The sequence below is a fragment of the Rhea americana genome, unplaced genomic scaffold, assembly GCF_003343005.1.
Source record: "Rhea americana isolate MKP2758 unplaced genomic scaffold, rheAme1 scaffold_197, whole genome shotgun sequence".
In the NCBI taxonomy this organism is placed as follows: Eukaryota; Metazoa; Chordata; class Aves; order Rheiformes; family Rheidae; genus Rhea; species Rhea americana.
The window spans coordinates 1414476-1430603 of record NW_028186116.1 but is presented as its reverse complement, the minus strand read 5'-3'; the positions used below and the strand labels follow the sequence as shown (position 1 = coordinate 1430603).

Here is a 16128-nt window from a genome sequence, read left to right as displayed (position 1 = left end):
TTCCCCAGAGCCCCAGACCCACACGTCTCCCTACGAGCCCCAAAACCTCCCCCGGACCCCCTCGAGAACCCCCCCAGGCCCACATTCCTCCTCGAGCCCCCACACCTCCCATGGAGTCCCCAGGCCCCCCCGGAGGCCCCCACCCTTGACAGGGGCTGGGACACCATGCTCCCGCCCATGGCCATGCAGCGGGGCAAGRAGACGCTGTTAGGAAACACTTTATGGGGCTGCAGCCCGCCCCTGTGCCGCAACCACCCGGGCAGGCCCGGCGCAGCGGGAGGGAGTCACGTACATAGGTTAGAAAAGATTTGCAAAGAGGGGGTTGAGGCTACTGAAGCAAGGTGGGGGTCCAAACAGTCCCTTCCCCTGAAGAGACGTTTGCCCTCTTCGAAACTGGCCCTGTGGGGCAGGAAGGGCCCTGTTACACGGCTGGTGCCAAGGCACTCCAGCTGCCTGCCGTGGCCCTGCACCATGCCCACGCACACCCTTGTGCAGCAGCTCCTGGTCTAGCCCCCCGCCAGTGGCACGGCCCCACCTGGAGGAACGGCCCCGTGTGCCAGTGCCAGGGGAGCAGGCCGAAGGACCTGGGACTGGGGGTGACTGTGGGTGGGTGAACCAGTGGTGCCGAAGGCCGTACCACCTCTCATCACATAAACGTGGCAGCAGTTCAGCAGCGCAGGTCTAAAATCCAGCATTGCCCAGCAGCAGTACCCCCAGGCACCAGAAGAGTCAGGTCTTTGGCAGCTTTTGCGCTGTGTACATTTCAGCGCTGTGATACATTTCCAACAAGTTTCTGTTTGTCCTTTAAAATCATGTAAAGTTCTCCTGGATGGGTGTGTGGCTGCACTGCTGCATGCCCTGCCCTTCAGCAAGGACTGGGGCAGTGGGCCTGCGCCGTGCACGCAGCGAAGGAACCGCTGCCACATCAGAAGACAGGGGTTGTGTCATATCGGCGTGTGGTACTTATAGAAGAATCCTTAAAGCCCGCAGATGCTGGGGTGCTGGAAAGGGCCTGTGGCAGTGCCCATGTGGAGTGACTGGGGCTCGCGCAGCAGGGAAAGGCGCTCGCTGCGGGTGCCTGAGCACAGAGCAGAGCCYGGCGCGGCAGCAGCACGCTGCAATGGCGACTGAGCGGCAGCTGGCTGAGTGTCCCAGGGCAYGGGCAGAGGGCCCACGAGGAGCCGCGGCCGGTGGTGCCGGGGAAGGCAGGGCAGGCTGGGGGCAGCCCGCGGTAGCCCCTCCTGCCGTCCCTCAGTTCATGAACTGGGTGTACCCCTCTGCCCCCGTGACAATGACATCCATCCAGATACGCATGGCTTCAGCTGACGGTGCCACCACGTAGTAGAGGCGGTCGTGGGTCTTGACGCAGAAGGTGAGAGCAGGGTTGGGGCTCTGCAGAGGAGAGGATGACGGGATGAGCATCTCCGGAGGGGCCTGGCCCACCCTGAGCGGCAGGGCACCCCACCGCTTCCCTCTGCGATGGCACGAGCTGAGCCCCGCGCACAAGGGGCTGACGAGCGGCAGCAACGGCAGGGAGCTGGGCCATGCCGCAGCTGCCATGGCGCCCCGGAGCAGGGCGAGCGCCGGGAGCCGGCAGGGAGCACGGCTCCTACTTGCTAGGAGCAAAGACAGCGGTGACCAGGCGSCGAGGAGGCGCCGCAGCCCGGCAGAGCTGGGCCACCCTCGCTCCACACTGCTCCCTGCCTGTCAGGCGCACGCGAGACCCATGCGTGGGCCTGGGCCTCACCTTAGCAGCACTGCGGAGGTGGTCGTAGTAAACCTCCTCGATGGCTTGGAAATAGATGACGCCCTTGAGCTTCGTCTCATGTTTGTCTGCCCGGGAGAAGGGATGGCATCAGGCACAGCACCGCGGGCAAGGGCACGGCAGGCACGCAGTGCTCTAGGGGGAGCGGAGAAGGGCACCCGGGCTGGCTGGGATGCCGGCGGGGACTCACCCACGTAGTAGGAGACTGTACGCTTCATGCGGTCGAAGACAAACCAGCGCTTCTTCCAAGATTTGATCTTGCCCCCCATCTTGACCAGGTACCCCTTGCACATCTTCTCTGTCAGGATGACATGGTAGCAGGTGTCCACACTGTGGCCTGAGGACTCGATGTGCATCCGCAGGTCAAAATCCTCTTTGCGGATCGGAAGGTACCGCGTCAGGGGCCGAGCCTAGAAAAAGCAATGTGGTTTTGCAAACGGTGCCAGGGCTGCCTTGGCATGACAATGGCAGGCAGAGTTGCATGCTCGCAAGTGCTGCCATGCAAACACCGGCCGAGCAGGGGATGAGGCCTCCAATAAGCTACCGCACCTGTGAGAAGTGCTTCTCCCGCATCTTGACCTCCTTCTCCACCAGCTTCTGCCGACACGCYGTCTCATCCTGCAGTCTCCGCTCCAGCTGCTCCCGGCGCCGGCGCTCRTCCTCCAGCGCCTGTCGCCGCAGCTCCATCTCTCGCTCCTGCAGGCACAATGGTGCTCAGACCTGGTGGTTCTGGCACCAGCACCGCTCCTCCCAGCTCCAGTCCCTGGAGCCATGACAGCAGGGGGCTCCTCAGCCGTGGCCCTGCTCACCCGGGACTGCATCAGCCGCGACTTCTCCGCATGTGCCTCCTTCAGCATCTTCTCCATCTCCTCGATCTTTCCTGCCTCCATGCCGCTCACACTGCAAGACAAGCAGAGCCGCTGCTGCTGCATGGGCCTAGTATGGGGAGCCTGTCCCGGGGGCAGGAGTGGGTGCCATTTGGCCAGCGCTGACCATGCTGCAGCCGGCCAGCCTTGCGGGCAAGGCACAGGGTGCATGAGCCAGCGCTCTGTGCAACAGTGTGCCCGAATGCGAGCCCCATGCCTTTGGTCACAGTGAGGGCAGGGTGCCGGGGCCCCAGCCCTCTAGCCAGGTGCCCCAAGGACCATCCCTGGAGATCTGTTGCTGCCTGCGGGCAGAGGCGGCCATGGGTTAACATGGGATGCAGGATGGTGCAATGGACGTGTCACAGCAGCCCACAAACAGCCAGAGGCAGTTGGTTCCTGTGAAGACACTGGCCATGCCAGCTCGCCCTCTGCAAGCCCCTGCTTATCCTCGGGGCAAGACGTGGTTCTCTCGCTCATGGGRCCACCGAGGTGCCCACAGCAAGGGGCTCCTGGGCCAAGCTGGACAACATAAGCCCTGGAGCAGGCTCATCTCTCTGGCAGCTGAGCTAGGGGCTGGAAGTGAGCCCCAGGATTACCTGGGCATGTTATCGGGCGAGCATGCCGAGTTGCCTGTGGAGATGCTAGTCTCCATGCTGTCCGAGCTCTCCAGGCTKAGAGTGTCGTACGCGTGGTCCAGGTCCTCGGCCCGGGACCCAATGCCGTGTGAGTAGTGGTGATGGAGAATGGAGTGATGCATGAGCGGAGGGTAGGAGGGGGGAAAGGGAGGCTGCCCATGCAGGGCTTCCCACTGAGACTGCGCCTCGGCTGCCGCTTTCTGCTTCAGCTCCGCCAGGCGCCGCTTCTGCTCCTCGATCACCTGCTGACCTGCAGCCCCAGGGAGGAAGAGGAGAGGAGGCTCAGCAGGGCAGGCAGAGCACCGGGCCCCAAGACAGGCAGAGCCTCAGCCAGGAGCACGAGGCATGCGCCCCACCGAGCTATGAGAGCCGCCCCAGCTCTGGCACACAGAGCAGGGCGCACATAGGACRTGGACCCACCAGCAGAGCAGGGCTCTGCCCGGGTCTGCTGTAGCACCCTGTGCCCCGCTGAGCCTGCTTGTGTTCACCCACGCTGGGGCCCATGTGCCACCGGGTGCCTGCTGGCAGGCAGCGCGACGCGCTCCCCGCTCCGGCAGCACTGCGCCGGCCAGGCACAGGCAGGCGCTGCGGGTCCGGCCCAGCAGGAAGCACCCTTCTAGTGGGGAGCTGCTGCCTGCAAGGGCAGCAGGAGAGGACACTGCCGTGGCAGGGGTGGCATGGCACTGCTGCAGAGCCTGGGCTTGACACGCCAGCCCACCTTCTGGGGAAGACGCACAACACACATGGCYGGTCACTCTCTCCAGGGCAGCAGCTCGCAAAGACCGGCATGAGGGCCGGTATCCTGGCCCAAGCTCAGACACACGTGCAGCAGGAGCAGCCAAAGGGGGCACACGCGTGCAGCTGGTGGGAACAGGGCTGGGCACAGCRTTTGCAGGGGGAGCTGCCAGGACTGTGCTTGCCAAGCCCACACAACAACCATGCCATCCCAAAGCCTTGGAGAGCAGGCAGATCTGGCCCAGAGAGTCCCAGGGATCTGGGTGCTGTGGCAAGGCAGCAGGCTCCTGAGATGCTGCCACTGCCCAGCAGGCCTGGGCATCTGGAGAGGCTCAGAAAGCACCTGGAACCATGCAAGGATGCTTGGCAGGCCAAGGACTCAGGACTGGGGCTCCCAGGTACCCCTGGGTAGAGGCAGGGCACCTGCCTCAGCGTGGCTCCCTATTGCCAGCTCTTGCCCCACGGCTCGCTCCATGGGACCGGGCACCTGTGTGGGTCAGGGGCATGCAGCCCAGTCCCTCCATATCCCGGGCATCCTGGGGTCCTGGGCAGGCTCCCTTGCCATCCAGGGCAGGAGATGCCAGCGAACAGCCATGCTGCTGCCTCCAGGCTACTCTAGGGCATCCAAGCCATTCCACATCTCTACCTGATACTTCGCCTGGCTGCAAGGACTCTGCTGAGAGCGGGCTGGCTGGAGGCACACCATCAGGTGAAGGGAGTTGAAGTGGGGGAGAGAAAAGGGGGAAAGCAAGAGACCGTGAGAGAGGCGCCACGTCCCAACCTGGGGAGCGCCCGAGCGAGGGCAGTGTGCCAAGCCGCTGGAGGGGCCGGGCCCAGCGCAACACAGCACCGTGGGCAGCCTGGCCCGGCCCAGCTGYGGCACCGACTGCAGCGGCCGGGTGCACAGCCCCCGCAACCGGCCAGACGCTGCCTCTGCCGTRAAGGACTGGCCCCGGAGACCCCCAGACACGTTCAGAGCGCTGCTGTCGGCTCGCCTCTCCTCCTTCCTCCGGGTGAAATCTGGCGTTGGCAAAGAGGCTGCAGCGCAGCCAAAGCCTGGTGCCGACAGCAGCCCTGACCGCCCTCAGCCTCTGGGAAGGGACGGAGCAGCACCAGCAGGCTGCTGACCCGGCCACGTCCTCCTCGAGCACTGCAGCAAATAGCCCCTGCCATGTGGGAGAGGGAGCCGGGCTCCCTCCCGCAGGGACCTGCACGCAGCCCTCCCTGCCTGCCGGCACGGGCAGGAGCAGGAGCACCGTGCGCTGCGCGCCGGGGCCGCGGGAGCCCATCCAGGGCAGCGGGGGCCAGCACTCACCCTTCTGCTGCAGGGCCAGCTGGCGCTTGGTCTCGATGTCCTGCAGTGTGGCTGCCAGGTTGCGTGGCAGGCTGCCCGCGCTGCTCGGGGCGTGCCGCGGGCCCTGCGGCGAGACGGCGCGCCGTGAGGGGATGCCTCCGCTGGCACAGGGCGGCAGCCCGTGGAGGGGCTGCAGTGGACCCTGCCCCGCGTGCCCCCAGCCGTCCCCGGCAGCCGTGCCGGCGAGAAGCGTGGCTCCCCCCCGCTGTACCTTGGGCGAGGGGCTGCGCCCCAGCACCGAGATGTTGAGCTGCGAGGACGAGGGGGTGCCGCTCTTCATCCGAGGGGCAACGGTGCCCGCGTCGCTCTCCATTTTGGCACGATAGACCTGGGCACAAGCAGGCAGTGCTGAGACAGGAAGGCGGCCCTGAACCCCTCGGCGGACAGCCGAGCCCCGGCGCCAGGCGAGCCCTCCCCAGCAGTGCCCGGCTCCACGGCGGCGGCACAGGACGCATCCTTCGGGCACAGCGCTGTCGCGGGGAGGCAGGGCTCACGGGAGCGGGGCTCGTGCCAGCTGCGGGGAGCCTGCGCCCGCCACGGCACCTCGCGCGTCCCGCTGGCACATCTGCAGCGCCAGCGGAGCTCGCGGTGCAATGCTGCCGCGAGGGAGACCACGGTGCCCACGCACAGCCCCGGCCCGGGCCGGCAGCCTGTGCAGCGCCAAGGCCTGACCCGCTGCCCCTGCCCGCCCGCGCCGCGGAGCAGGGCATTACCTGGAGAGGCTGTGGAGAGGAATGAGCTTTAGCAGGCAGTGGAGGAGGGGAAGAAGGAGGAGAGACAGGGGAGGAGGCTTCAAAGCCAGCCATGACCTCCTGGTACCACTTCTCTAAATCAAGGGCTGGGAGCCACACTGGGCCCCCCTGAAGCTGCTTCTCCATCTGAAGAGAGACAACGTGTGAGACAGGAGGGCAGGCACAGGCAGAGGAAGGCGGCAGGAGGCGGGACGCCTTGGCATCCCTGCGCCACAGCCGGCCCTCGAGAGCGAGGGCGGCCCCCGCGTCCCGGCGTGCAGCGGGCCGGCGCGCTGCAGGGGCTGCCACGGGACACGAACCTCTGCAGAGATGGAGGGAGGAGAGAGAGGCAGCACAGGAGGAGAAACACAGTCCGAGGACGGAGGAGCCAGAGGGGCGCAGCCCGGTGGGGAAGCAGCAGGGACACGGGTGCTGCCCAGCATCCCCGAGAGCTGCTCGATGGTCACGTACTGGGCAGAGAGAAGAGAGTGAACAYGGAGAAGGGGCTTGGAGCAAGGCGAGACGGAGGGACAGGCACACACAGAGACGTGAGCAGGCAGCTCTGGAGCCCAGCCCCCAGAGAGAGGGTGCACCGGACCACGGAGAGGGTGGGCTGCTGCTGGCATGGCCCCGCTCCACAGTGCGCTGAGTGGGACCTCAGCAAAGGCTCCAGCAGATGAAGCTCCTGCCATCCGCTTCCACTCCTTCCTCACCTGGGACCAGCGGCCAAAGCCCCATGCAAGTGCCTTCCCCGGGACCAACAGGTCCACCCTTCCGGGGGACCGGCCTGCTCAGCACCCCACGCTCGGCTCCTTAGCCCCCGCCGCTGCGCCAGCGGGCAGCCCTGCTCTGGGGCAGACAGGAACGCTCCCCTGCAAGGAGCGTGGCTCACTGCAGCCTCTCATCCCCGCTCAGACAACTCGCCCAGCCTGGAGAAGAGGTGCTCTGAGCACCAGGGCATGCGAGGCGGCCGCGCGGCCAGCCCGGAGCGGCTGCTGGGGATGGGCGGGCAGCCCAAGGAAGCAGAACYGAGCATGCTCTGGAGCAGGTACCTCGTCGGCTGCGGGAGGTACAGCAAGCAAGAAAGAGCGTGGAGCAGCAGCAGGGGCAGCAGCAGAAGCTTTAGTGTCCGGGCTGGGGCCGTGCACACTGCGGTAGAACCTGAAAACGTCAGACAGCCTCATGTACTCCTAGAAACCCATGGCGGAGGAGAAGGAGGAGAGTTAGAGTCAGGCGCTGGCCTCACGGCACCAACCACAAAGCAGGAGCGAATTTCCCCGCGCGYGCCTGTCCCAGCTCTGCCGGCTGAGCTCCCCTGCCTGGTGCACAGCTGCAGCGGCCCCCAGGGAGCCACCCTGGCGCGCAGTGCTGCACGGGTGCCGGGCTCGTCCCCAGCAGCCCCGAGCATCGCCAGCCCTCGCCTCCTGCGGGAGCGTGCCCACAGCAAGCCCTCTGCAGCCAGCTGGTACGACACAGGCTCTCCAGCCACTCCAGCACCCACCGCTGCCCGGACGCCGAGCTGGCTGGCAGCTCGGCTCCCAGTGGCACGCTCCGACGCCGCAGCGACATACGGGGCCAGGGCCCCCCGCAGAGCCCGGCCGCCCGGCAGAGCAGCAGCATTAGCACCCACTGGGAACCCTCACCAGTGGAGCCAACTGCTGGGGCCTCGTGCTGCTTAGGCAGCAGCAGAAACTCACAGCTAAGCATACTGCCAGCCAGCCTAGAAACCACCTCCTCACTGTTCTGACCCAAAGACTGCCATGGATTTGGGGGGCTTACTTTTTGGGGGAAGCGAGGACAGCAGGATCTGAAGGGATGCTATCCAGAAGGTAAGTGGGTGGGAGAAAGGCAGCGCATAGATGTCTCTTTGTAACACATAGATGTCTCTTTRCAACACAGTGCTGAGTTGGGGTTACAGCTCCAGGCTGCAGCATGGAGCTAGCAGCAAGGGCCAGGATGCCAAGACAGCTCGGGAGAGCCGTGGGGCTGAAGGCAGCTCAACGAGCATTTGAAATGAGGAGCCAGCTCACCCCCGGAGGGTTAATGCACTCAGGCATCGGGCAGCTAACTGAGAAATGACCTTGCCATGCTGTTTCCACATGCCTCCCTGCGGGCCTCAAGCCCTGCGCAAAAACTGTGTTAGTCTGTTTAAGGGGTCTGGTGGCCATGCTGGCCACCAGGCTGTTTGCTGGCCGTCATACAGCAGCTCAGGTGGCCCACACAGGCCCCCAGGAGCAGCAAGCGAGCAAGCACATGCAGTTAGTGTCATTACCTCTTGCGCCTTGGGGTAGGAGCGGGCGGAGGGAGGAGAAGCTAAGGAGGCTGCTCCTGGCAGGGGGCTCAGGGGCTTAGCTCCCTCCAGCAGCTCAAAGGGCTCTGAGATATGAAGTGTCTCCTGTTGGAGGGTAAAGAGCACGTCGGCAAGGCAGGCACAGGCACGGTGAGGTTGCAGGAGCCCCCACTCCCCCCTCCCAGGTGGGAAGTGGGATGTGGCCCCACAGGCACCGGGTCCCGCACAGCCGCCAGTCCAGAGCCAGCAGGGACACGTGGCCCTGGCGGCATCACCGGCAGGCAGCGATGCACCGGCCGCACGAGCCCGCTGCTCCCCAACACCCAGGGCGGCCCCAGCTCCCTACGAGCGCCCTGGACGCCGGGGCACAGGGCGGCAGCCCCATGCTCTCCCTCGAGCACAGGACGGCAGCRGCACTGCCGGGGGCACCTGGGGGGCGGGCAGTGCCCGAGCCTGGCTGAGAAGTGCTCTGCAGCCACACCGAGCTGGCTGCCCCTTGCGCGGGTCGCCCTGAGGGATGGGGAGCAAAGGAGCCGTTGTGGACACGAGCCGGGCTGCGGCAGGCTCTGCACAGGGAGACCCACCAGCCCAGGCTCCAGCGCACTGGCAGCCTCCGCGTCGCTGCCGTGTGTGCCATCAGAGCTGCTCTGGGGACTGTCCCGCGCCCCCAGTTACCTCTTTGAGAGCTGAGGATGTTTTGGGGAAGCTCCTGCCACCCGTGACGAGGTGGTACCGTCTCTCCAAAGACRCGAGCTTTTCCTTCTCCTGAGCGACAGCAAGAGCAGAGACAGCAGCAGCAGTTATTGGCACTGTGGCACCAACACCCCCAGGCTCATGCACAGCCCCTGCTGTCAGGGGAGGCACCATCGTGTCCCAGTGCGCACAGCGCCTTTGCCTTGGGCGAAGCCCCAAGCTGGGGGCTGCAAAGTGCCTCGGTGCAGGGGTCTAGCCCCCAAGTTCTCCCTCCAGCCRAGGAACCAGCGGGGTCAGTGCCACAGCACCGGCACCCGTCTCTCCTGCCAGCAGCGTGCACAGGTAGGGCTGTGCCGCCAGCGCAGGCATCGCGGGGGCGGGCGCGCCAAGTGGGGTTGGCCGCAGTACCTTCTGCAGCAGCTGCAGCGTGCYGCTCCTCTCCCTGGCCAGGCGCTCGGCATCCTGTGCGCTCTGCAGCCGCACCTGGGCGGCCTGGGCATCCAGCGCGGCCACCCGCTCCTGTGGAGTGAGCCRCGGAGCTGAGTGGGCAGCGGCCGGCGCCCGCTGCGGGGCAGCTCGGCTGCACACCGCGCACCCTGCCCACCTTCCTCCTGGCGATGCTGCGGTGGTGCTCAGCCGCGCTCTGCAGCAGCTGCTGACCCCATGTCTCGCGCTCCTCCTCCAGCCGGCTCTCCTTCTCCAGCTGCTGAAACTCCAGGTCTTCAAACAGCTTTGCCTCAGTCTCCAGGGCTTCGGCTTCCTTCGGGCACACAAGCGTGGCAGCTGCTCAGGGCTCGCTGCATAGCAGCCGCAGCACTGGCTCGGGCTGCTGCTACAGGCTGCTCTCCGAGAGCTGACGGCCAGTTGGTGCTGGCTGCCCCCATCAGAAGGGCCGAGGCGCCGGGCTGGCCCGGGGCCCCGCTCCATGGGCACCGGTCTGCTCCAGGAAGCAGTGCCGGGGCTGCACATAGCCGCCTTCCTGGCTGAGCAGGCGGGGACGCACTGCGCACTCAGCACCAACGCAGCGGTAGCACAGGTGCCGCCGGGCAGCCGTGCTGGAGAAGGAGCTGCACGTGTGGGCGCCAGGCACGGGCCGCATCAGAGCGCTCCCCTCCCGCTGCAAGTGCCCTGCATGGGGCCAGGCACCGGGACCAGGCTGCAGCCAGCTGCGGGCTGCGGCGGTGGCCTGAGCGGGGAAGCGTAGCATCCTGGCGTAGCCAGCGCTGCCGACATGTGGCCGCGGCCACGCCGGCGCCCACGCGGGAGGCAGCGCCCGGCGGGCGAGCGGCGTGCCACCTGCGGTGCCCCGTGTCCTCGCACTGATGCCCCGCTGATGCGGCCGCGGCGGCGGCCCCAGCCACCAGCGAAGTGCTTCCTTCCCTGCCTTGGCTGATGCTTGCCCCGGGTTTCCCGCGGGGACGCATTGCGCCCCGCGCGCCGGGCAGCGCAGCACCCCGTGCCCCGCGTGCCGCAGCTCCAGCCGGCCTGCGCAGAGAGGTGGCAGGAGCCCGGCCCCTACCAGACAACCCAGGCAACGGGGGAAAYGCTGCAGAGCGGTGGCGACGCACCCAACCGGACTGTCAAAACGAACGCTCGCAGGGAGCGGCCGAGGACAGACCCGCACGCGGACACGGAGCTGCCCCGCTCCGGCGCGCCTCCAGGGCTGGGCGCCAGCAGGGTCTTGCCGGGGCCGAGGTGGGGGCGAGCGGCGGAGCCCGGCGCTGGCTGCTCCCGCGCGGGGCCGCGGCAGCCTCGCCAGCGGCGAGAGCCCCGCTCGCGCTGCCGAGCCGCCCCAGGCGAGCGGCGAGCTTACCAAGAGGGTGGTGCCAGGCGCCAGCCGGCTCCGCGCCGGGTGCGAAGCGTTCAGCACGGCCCCTGCTGCCCGGGCAGAGCTGGCTGAAGCTGGAGCAGAGGGAGGTGGGCCCCGGTCCGGAGCGGGGGGAAACACTGACCCTTCTCATCTGGTCCTGCAACTGCTCCCGCATTGACTCAGGGCAGTTATCAAGCTGGCTCTTCGACTCATTGTAAAGTGCCTGCAGTTTTGCTAGCTCCTTCCTTTCTGCATCAAGCTTTGCCCTTTCCTGAATTGGGGGAGAGCAAAACAAAACAAAGAAAAAAACAAAACAAGAAACAAAAAAAAAAAAGAGAGAGAAAACACACTTCTCAAATCGGCGCCATGCAGAAGCTGGAGAGTTAGAGAGGCTGAGGCAGGGAGAGGGGAAGAGGCGCAAGTTTGCTGCCTCGCAGGAGTTGGGGCTCGGACGGGACCTCAGTCTTATGTTGCCCAGCAGAAGACCCAGCTACGGGCTCTGCAGCGCGCGTGCAAAGCTGGCCTGGTCGGGCAAAYGGCTCTGTGCACCGGGCAGCTCCGCAGCCTTCGTCACGGGACCCCTGGGATACAGCCGCCGCCACGAGCCCCTTGCGTTGCTGCACATCGCTSTTGAGGATCACGGCTACACGTTTCCATTAACGAGTGCTCAGCACCCAGGCTGTGGTCCACTAACCACGCGGGACCGATCTGCAGGCTAAGCAGCCCCGACYGCCCATCCCGCAGGAAAGGGTGTCCCAGCACCGTGGGTGCCAGCTGCACAGCAGCGAGAACAAGAGACTGAGACCCAGTCTTGCCCGGGTTAGTAAGCAGCTTGCTCCGCTGGCCCCCAGGGCCTTTTGGGTTTTGTGTCAGTGTGTTAGTGACAGAGCAGACGCAGACAGTGGACGTGAAAGGAAATGAGGAGTCGCAAGTCCCTGGCCCGGCCTCTGCAAGGACAACAGCCGCCACGCGCGGCACTCTGCACGCACCGTTTGAGCCCAGGGAGCTTCGCCCTCTCCGGGACGTGGGGCACCATGGGGAGACCCTGCAGACCCCCGCAGGCCTTCAGAGGAAAGCCTGCCCAAGAACGTGCCTTGAGCTCCAAACTTCACGAGCATCCTCGGCTTGTGGGCGCGCTGCCCGCGCCGCCGCGCAGCACTCCGGGTGCCGACATCACGGCACCCACGCGCGCAGCCCGCGCGCGCCCCAAGCGCAGGGCCGTGCGGGCAGGCGGGGCGCGTGCCGCACGCTGCCTCCGCGCCTCCCCGCCGCCCGCCCTTGCTCGCCAGGGTGCCGAGGCGGGTCCCGCGGCTCCCCTGCTCCCCCGCCAGCCCGATGCCGCGGCAGCAGGCCGCGAGCCTCGCCGCTGCCCGGCATGCTGCGGGCGCAACGCTGCAGCGTCCCGCAGCGAGCGCGAGCGGACCCGCTCGCCGCCTCTCTGCGCTGCTCCCCCGGGACTGCGCCGCCGCAGCCGAGCGGCACACGGGCAACAGACCGCGTGGCCGCCGCGGACGCGCTCCTTGCTCGCACGCCTGCACACCAACGCAACGGGACAAAGGGGCAAAAGGGAGCAAGGCAAAGGCAAAGGCRGGCGGCGCTGGCGCCCCGCGCACCTCCGGAGCCCGGGCGGGAAGAGCGGCGGGAGTGCAGGCAGGCCCAGCGGGGCAGCCTGCGGGCGGGCAGTGGGCCCAGGGCACGCAGAGGCAGACTTCGGGGGAGTTAGAGCGAGTTAGTGCAGACTGGGTAGGAAAGGAAACAGTTAAGCCAGCAGCCTTTGGGAGCGTGATTTCTTTTTGCTGTTCTCCTAGCTCTGCACAGGCTTGACCTACACTAGGGGCTTTACCAGAGGGTTGCAAAACTCCAAGCAAAAGAATTGCAGACCCCAAATGCCGTGGGAGCATGCTGTGTGGGGGTGCAACTCGGCCCCTCTGCTCCCAGCTGTGAGCAGCGCTGTGAGGGGCACTTCCAGCCTGGAGCTGCCTACAAGCCGCGGCAAGGGCAGGGCTGAGGASAGCATCGCGCGCGGGGAGCCCCCGCAGCACCCGGGCAGGGGCCCCCAGGGCGCAGAGCTGGTGGCTCCCTCCGCAGGGCCYGCGAGCAGTGGCAGAGGTGCCTGCCACGCGGTGGGCATGTTCGCTGGCGGGGAGGCATGTGCCCGTGAGCAGTGCCCAGCCGGGTGTGCTGTGCGAGGTTGGCAGCCCACACGCCCCGGCGCAGGGCACATCTGCACAGCGGTGAGCCGGGGTCTCCCCTCTGGCGGAGACTGCAGCCAGCAYGAGCCCAGGCCTGGAAGGCAGGGGGGAGGAGGGTGTCAGCCCACCTCCAGGACCCGCTTCCCAACCATCACGCCGGGAAGTTAAGGACTCCACAGGGGATTCCAGGCCACAGCTGGAAAATGCTTTGCAAAAGACACAGGCCTCTCCAGCAAGCTAAATGCTACAGCAGTCACCACCACYGTGCATGAGCACTCACAGATGCCCTGAAGGGCAGGAGAAGCAGCAAACTCGCTGCAAGGCTCATCGCCCCAGCCGAGGGCCGGAAGCAGGGCAGCGCGARGGCCAAGAGCCTGGCAGCTGCCCACGGCAGGATGGAGTCAACAGGGAAAGCCCCGTGGCCGGTGCCATCCAGCAAGATCCAAGTTCAAAAGACAGCCATTGCAACGCACCCCCAGTGCGAGACCCTGCCCTGCTCCGACAGGGCTCCGGGAAGCGCCGCGCCAGCCCCAGACAGATGGGCAGATGCCCCGACATGAGCCCAGAGTCCGGCCACCCCCCCTCCACACAAAGCAGAGGCTCCCCCATGCGCGTGCAAAGCCTGGGGCGAGCCCCACAGGCTGGCGCCCCCAGGAGCCACCCCAGCAGCTCCCCGGCACGGGGGACGAGTGCCCCGGGGGAAGGCTGCAGCACGGGGAAGCCACTGCCACCTTCCTGCGGGGCCAGGCACATGGCCCACAGCAGCACAGCACCGGGAACAGCCTTCCCAAGGGCCAGGGCTGGGGAAGGCACGCCGCGGCCCGCGCCGCGGCCCCGGTCCCCGGCCCGAAGGGGAGGCCGCGCGGGGTTACCTTGTCGCGTTCCTTCCGCGCGCTGCAGTCCAGGTGCGAGAGCCGCTCCTGCAGCTGCTGCACAAGCTCCTGCTCCTGCTGCAACCGCACCACTTCCGACTCCCGCTCGCCCTGCAGCAGTGCCCGCTCCATCTCCGCCTGCGCAGACACGGCCGCTTGGGAYCGCCGTCCCAGCCCGGCCCTGCTCCGGGGAGCCGCACGGTGTGCTTGGCCTTGGGGTGCCCCGCGGCGCCCGGGCGCCCGCTCTGCAGCCCGAGCACCACGCACGCCGCCCACGGGCTCAGGCCCCAGCCCCACGGCACCCCAGCCCCTCACCTCTCGCGACGTCTCCTGCAGCTGCTGCTCCAGCTCCTTGACGCGGCCCTTGAGCTGGTCCAGGCGGCCGAGCACGCAGGCTCGCTCCTCCTCCAGACGGCGCGCCTCCGCGGCCCAGGGGCCCGCCAGCTCCTCGTGCTGCGGGCAGGCAGGGCAGGGCAGCTCAGCAGAGCACGGGCACGGCGCGGCATGGCGCGGCGCGGCACGGCGCCGGCCCCTCACCTCGTGGTGGGTGCTCTCCGTGCTGCTGCACTCCTCCTTGAGGTTCTCCTCGTCCGAGCGCTCCAGGCTCTCCCCGTGCCGCAGGGCCCCCAGCTGCTCCGCGGCCTGCCCCAGCCCCGTGGTGGCCGTGCCCCTGGGCGCCCGCTGCCCGGCGGCCTCCGCCTCGCCGGCGCAGAGCACGCGCGGCGCCTCGCCTGGCTCGCCGTCCGTCCTGCTGTACTCGGCACACAGGCTGAGGATGGTCTCCAGGCGCTGCCGCTCCTGTGGGGAGGCGGCCTCAGTGCCGGCCCGCAGCACCCTCGCAGGGTGCTGCTCTGCCCCGGGATTGCTCAGCGTCGCCGCAACGTCGCCCCGGGGCAGCGCGTGATTGCACGGCCGCGGGACGTCGCACAGGGCGGCAGAGTTGCTCCCTGCCGCAGAGCAGCAGCAGCGCCGGCTCCCCTGGCCCGGCACGCGGGACCACGCCGCCCTGGCCGCTCCGGGCAGCGCTGCGGTGCACCAAGCCCCCAGCCTGGCTGCAGGCGCGGCTCCCGGCGAGGGCAGCCAGCCCACCCGCGGCCGGAGACGTGCTAATTAGAGACAGCAGTGCCGGCTGCCCGCACTGCACGTCGCTATTTCTGGACAGTGATTCAGGCTGCCTGAGTGCAGCGTGAGTCAGGGCTGAGCATGTCGGCTCCCGCGCCCCGGCCAGGCGGCAGCACCCCGCCACGCTGCCAGCCCGCACCCCTCCTGCGYGCAGAGAGCCAGCCCAGGGCCACTGCCGAGCGGAGCCGAGCGGAGCCCCCCCTGAAGAAGCGGCGCTGCAGGCGGGCCGGGCGGCGGCGGGGAGCAGAGGGGTGATGCGGCAGGAGCTGCGGTGCTGGGCCGCCCCGTCTGGCCCCGGATGGGCAGATGCACAGGGCGAGTCCCACCCAGGCAGCTGCGCGCTCTATAAAAACCCATCCGGGCCCTAAATATAGCCACGTGGCGCCGCAAAGCCTCCCCGCAGCCGCCCGCTGGGAATGGCATCCGCACAGCCCTCGCCGGCCTGGCGGCCCCGCTCCCCCGCGCTTCGTTGGCGGAGCTGGCGCGGGGGCACGGACATTTGCACGGGAGCCCCGCAGCTCCCGCGGTGAGGGGAGCCACCCGGCACGGCACGGCAGGGCTGCTGGGCGGTGGAGGGACTGTCTCTGCCAGCCAGCTGTGAACGCACGGAGTGCCAGCTGCCCTCCTTGCGGTAATCCCCCCGGATAAGCCGGGAGCCCGGGAGTCTGTCCGCGTTATGTGTAAGCTGCCGTTAGCAACTGCAGCACAATCCCTGGGAGTGCAGGCAGCGGCTCGGGGCCCTTTGCGAAGGGCATGCCCGCGGGAGACCCTGGTGCCCTGCTGCCACCCCGTGCCCATGCCCACGCCCGGAGGCGTCCCGCCGCGCGGCTCACCAGGCGCTCCATCTCCTGCTCGCGCATCCGCTCCTGGCGCTGGCGSCGGTGGTACTCCAGGAGCTCGTCCTCGTTGTCGCTGATCTCRGTGATGCTGTTCTTGCGCTCCCGCGGGCCGGACGGTGGCCAGGGCTCCCCCGAGAGCTTGCGCTGGGCGTGGGGGCTCTGCCGGGGCGAGGGCACGGCCAGCGAGCCCAGGCTGCACACGGGGCTCGGGGCGGCGTCGGGGC

At 67.8% G+C, this 16128-nt stretch overlaps 1 protein-coding gene across 1 annotated transcript in view; it reads right to left on the bottom strand.

Annotated features, from left to right (window-relative positions):
• Nucleotides 1–200: 200 nt before the first annotated feature.
• Nucleotides 201–16128, bottom strand: part of PHLDB1 (pleckstrin homology like domain family B member 1) — a 22479-nt gene continuing 6551 nt past the window's right edge. The window contains exons 7-27 of the mRNA XM_085303167.1: nucleotides 15899–16128; nucleotides 14481–14741; nucleotides 14259–14396; nucleotides 13944–14081; nucleotides 11022–11150; nucleotides 9674–9829; nucleotides 9478–9588; nucleotides 9052–9141; nucleotides 8359–8481; nucleotides 7139–7276; nucleotides 6407–6556; nucleotides 6069–6233; nucleotides 5567–5683; nucleotides 5317–5419; nucleotides 4648–4692; nucleotides 3228–3516; nucleotides 2575–2665; nucleotides 2315–2461; nucleotides 1956–2175; nucleotides 1748–1833; nucleotides 201–1392 (exon numbers count right to left, since the gene is read on the bottom strand). Of these exons, the coding sequence (XP_085159293.1) occupies nucleotides 1252–1392; nucleotides 1748–1833; nucleotides 1956–2175; nucleotides 2315–2461; nucleotides 2575–2665; nucleotides 3228–3516; nucleotides 4648–4692; nucleotides 5317–5419; nucleotides 5567–5683; nucleotides 6069–6233; nucleotides 6407–6556; nucleotides 7139–7276; nucleotides 8359–8481; nucleotides 9052–9141; nucleotides 9478–9588; nucleotides 9674–9829; nucleotides 11022–11150; nucleotides 13944–14081; nucleotides 14259–14396; nucleotides 14481–14741; nucleotides 15899–16128 (3068 nt within the window). The 3' untranslated portion in view covers nucleotides 201–1251. The remainder of the gene's footprint in view (nucleotides 1393–1747; nucleotides 1834–1955; nucleotides 2176–2314; nucleotides 2462–2574; nucleotides 2666–3227; nucleotides 3517–4647; nucleotides 4693–5316; nucleotides 5420–5566; nucleotides 5684–6068; nucleotides 6234–6406; nucleotides 6557–7138; nucleotides 7277–8358; nucleotides 8482–9051; nucleotides 9142–9477; nucleotides 9589–9673; nucleotides 9830–11021; nucleotides 11151–13943; nucleotides 14082–14258; nucleotides 14397–14480; nucleotides 14742–15898) is intronic.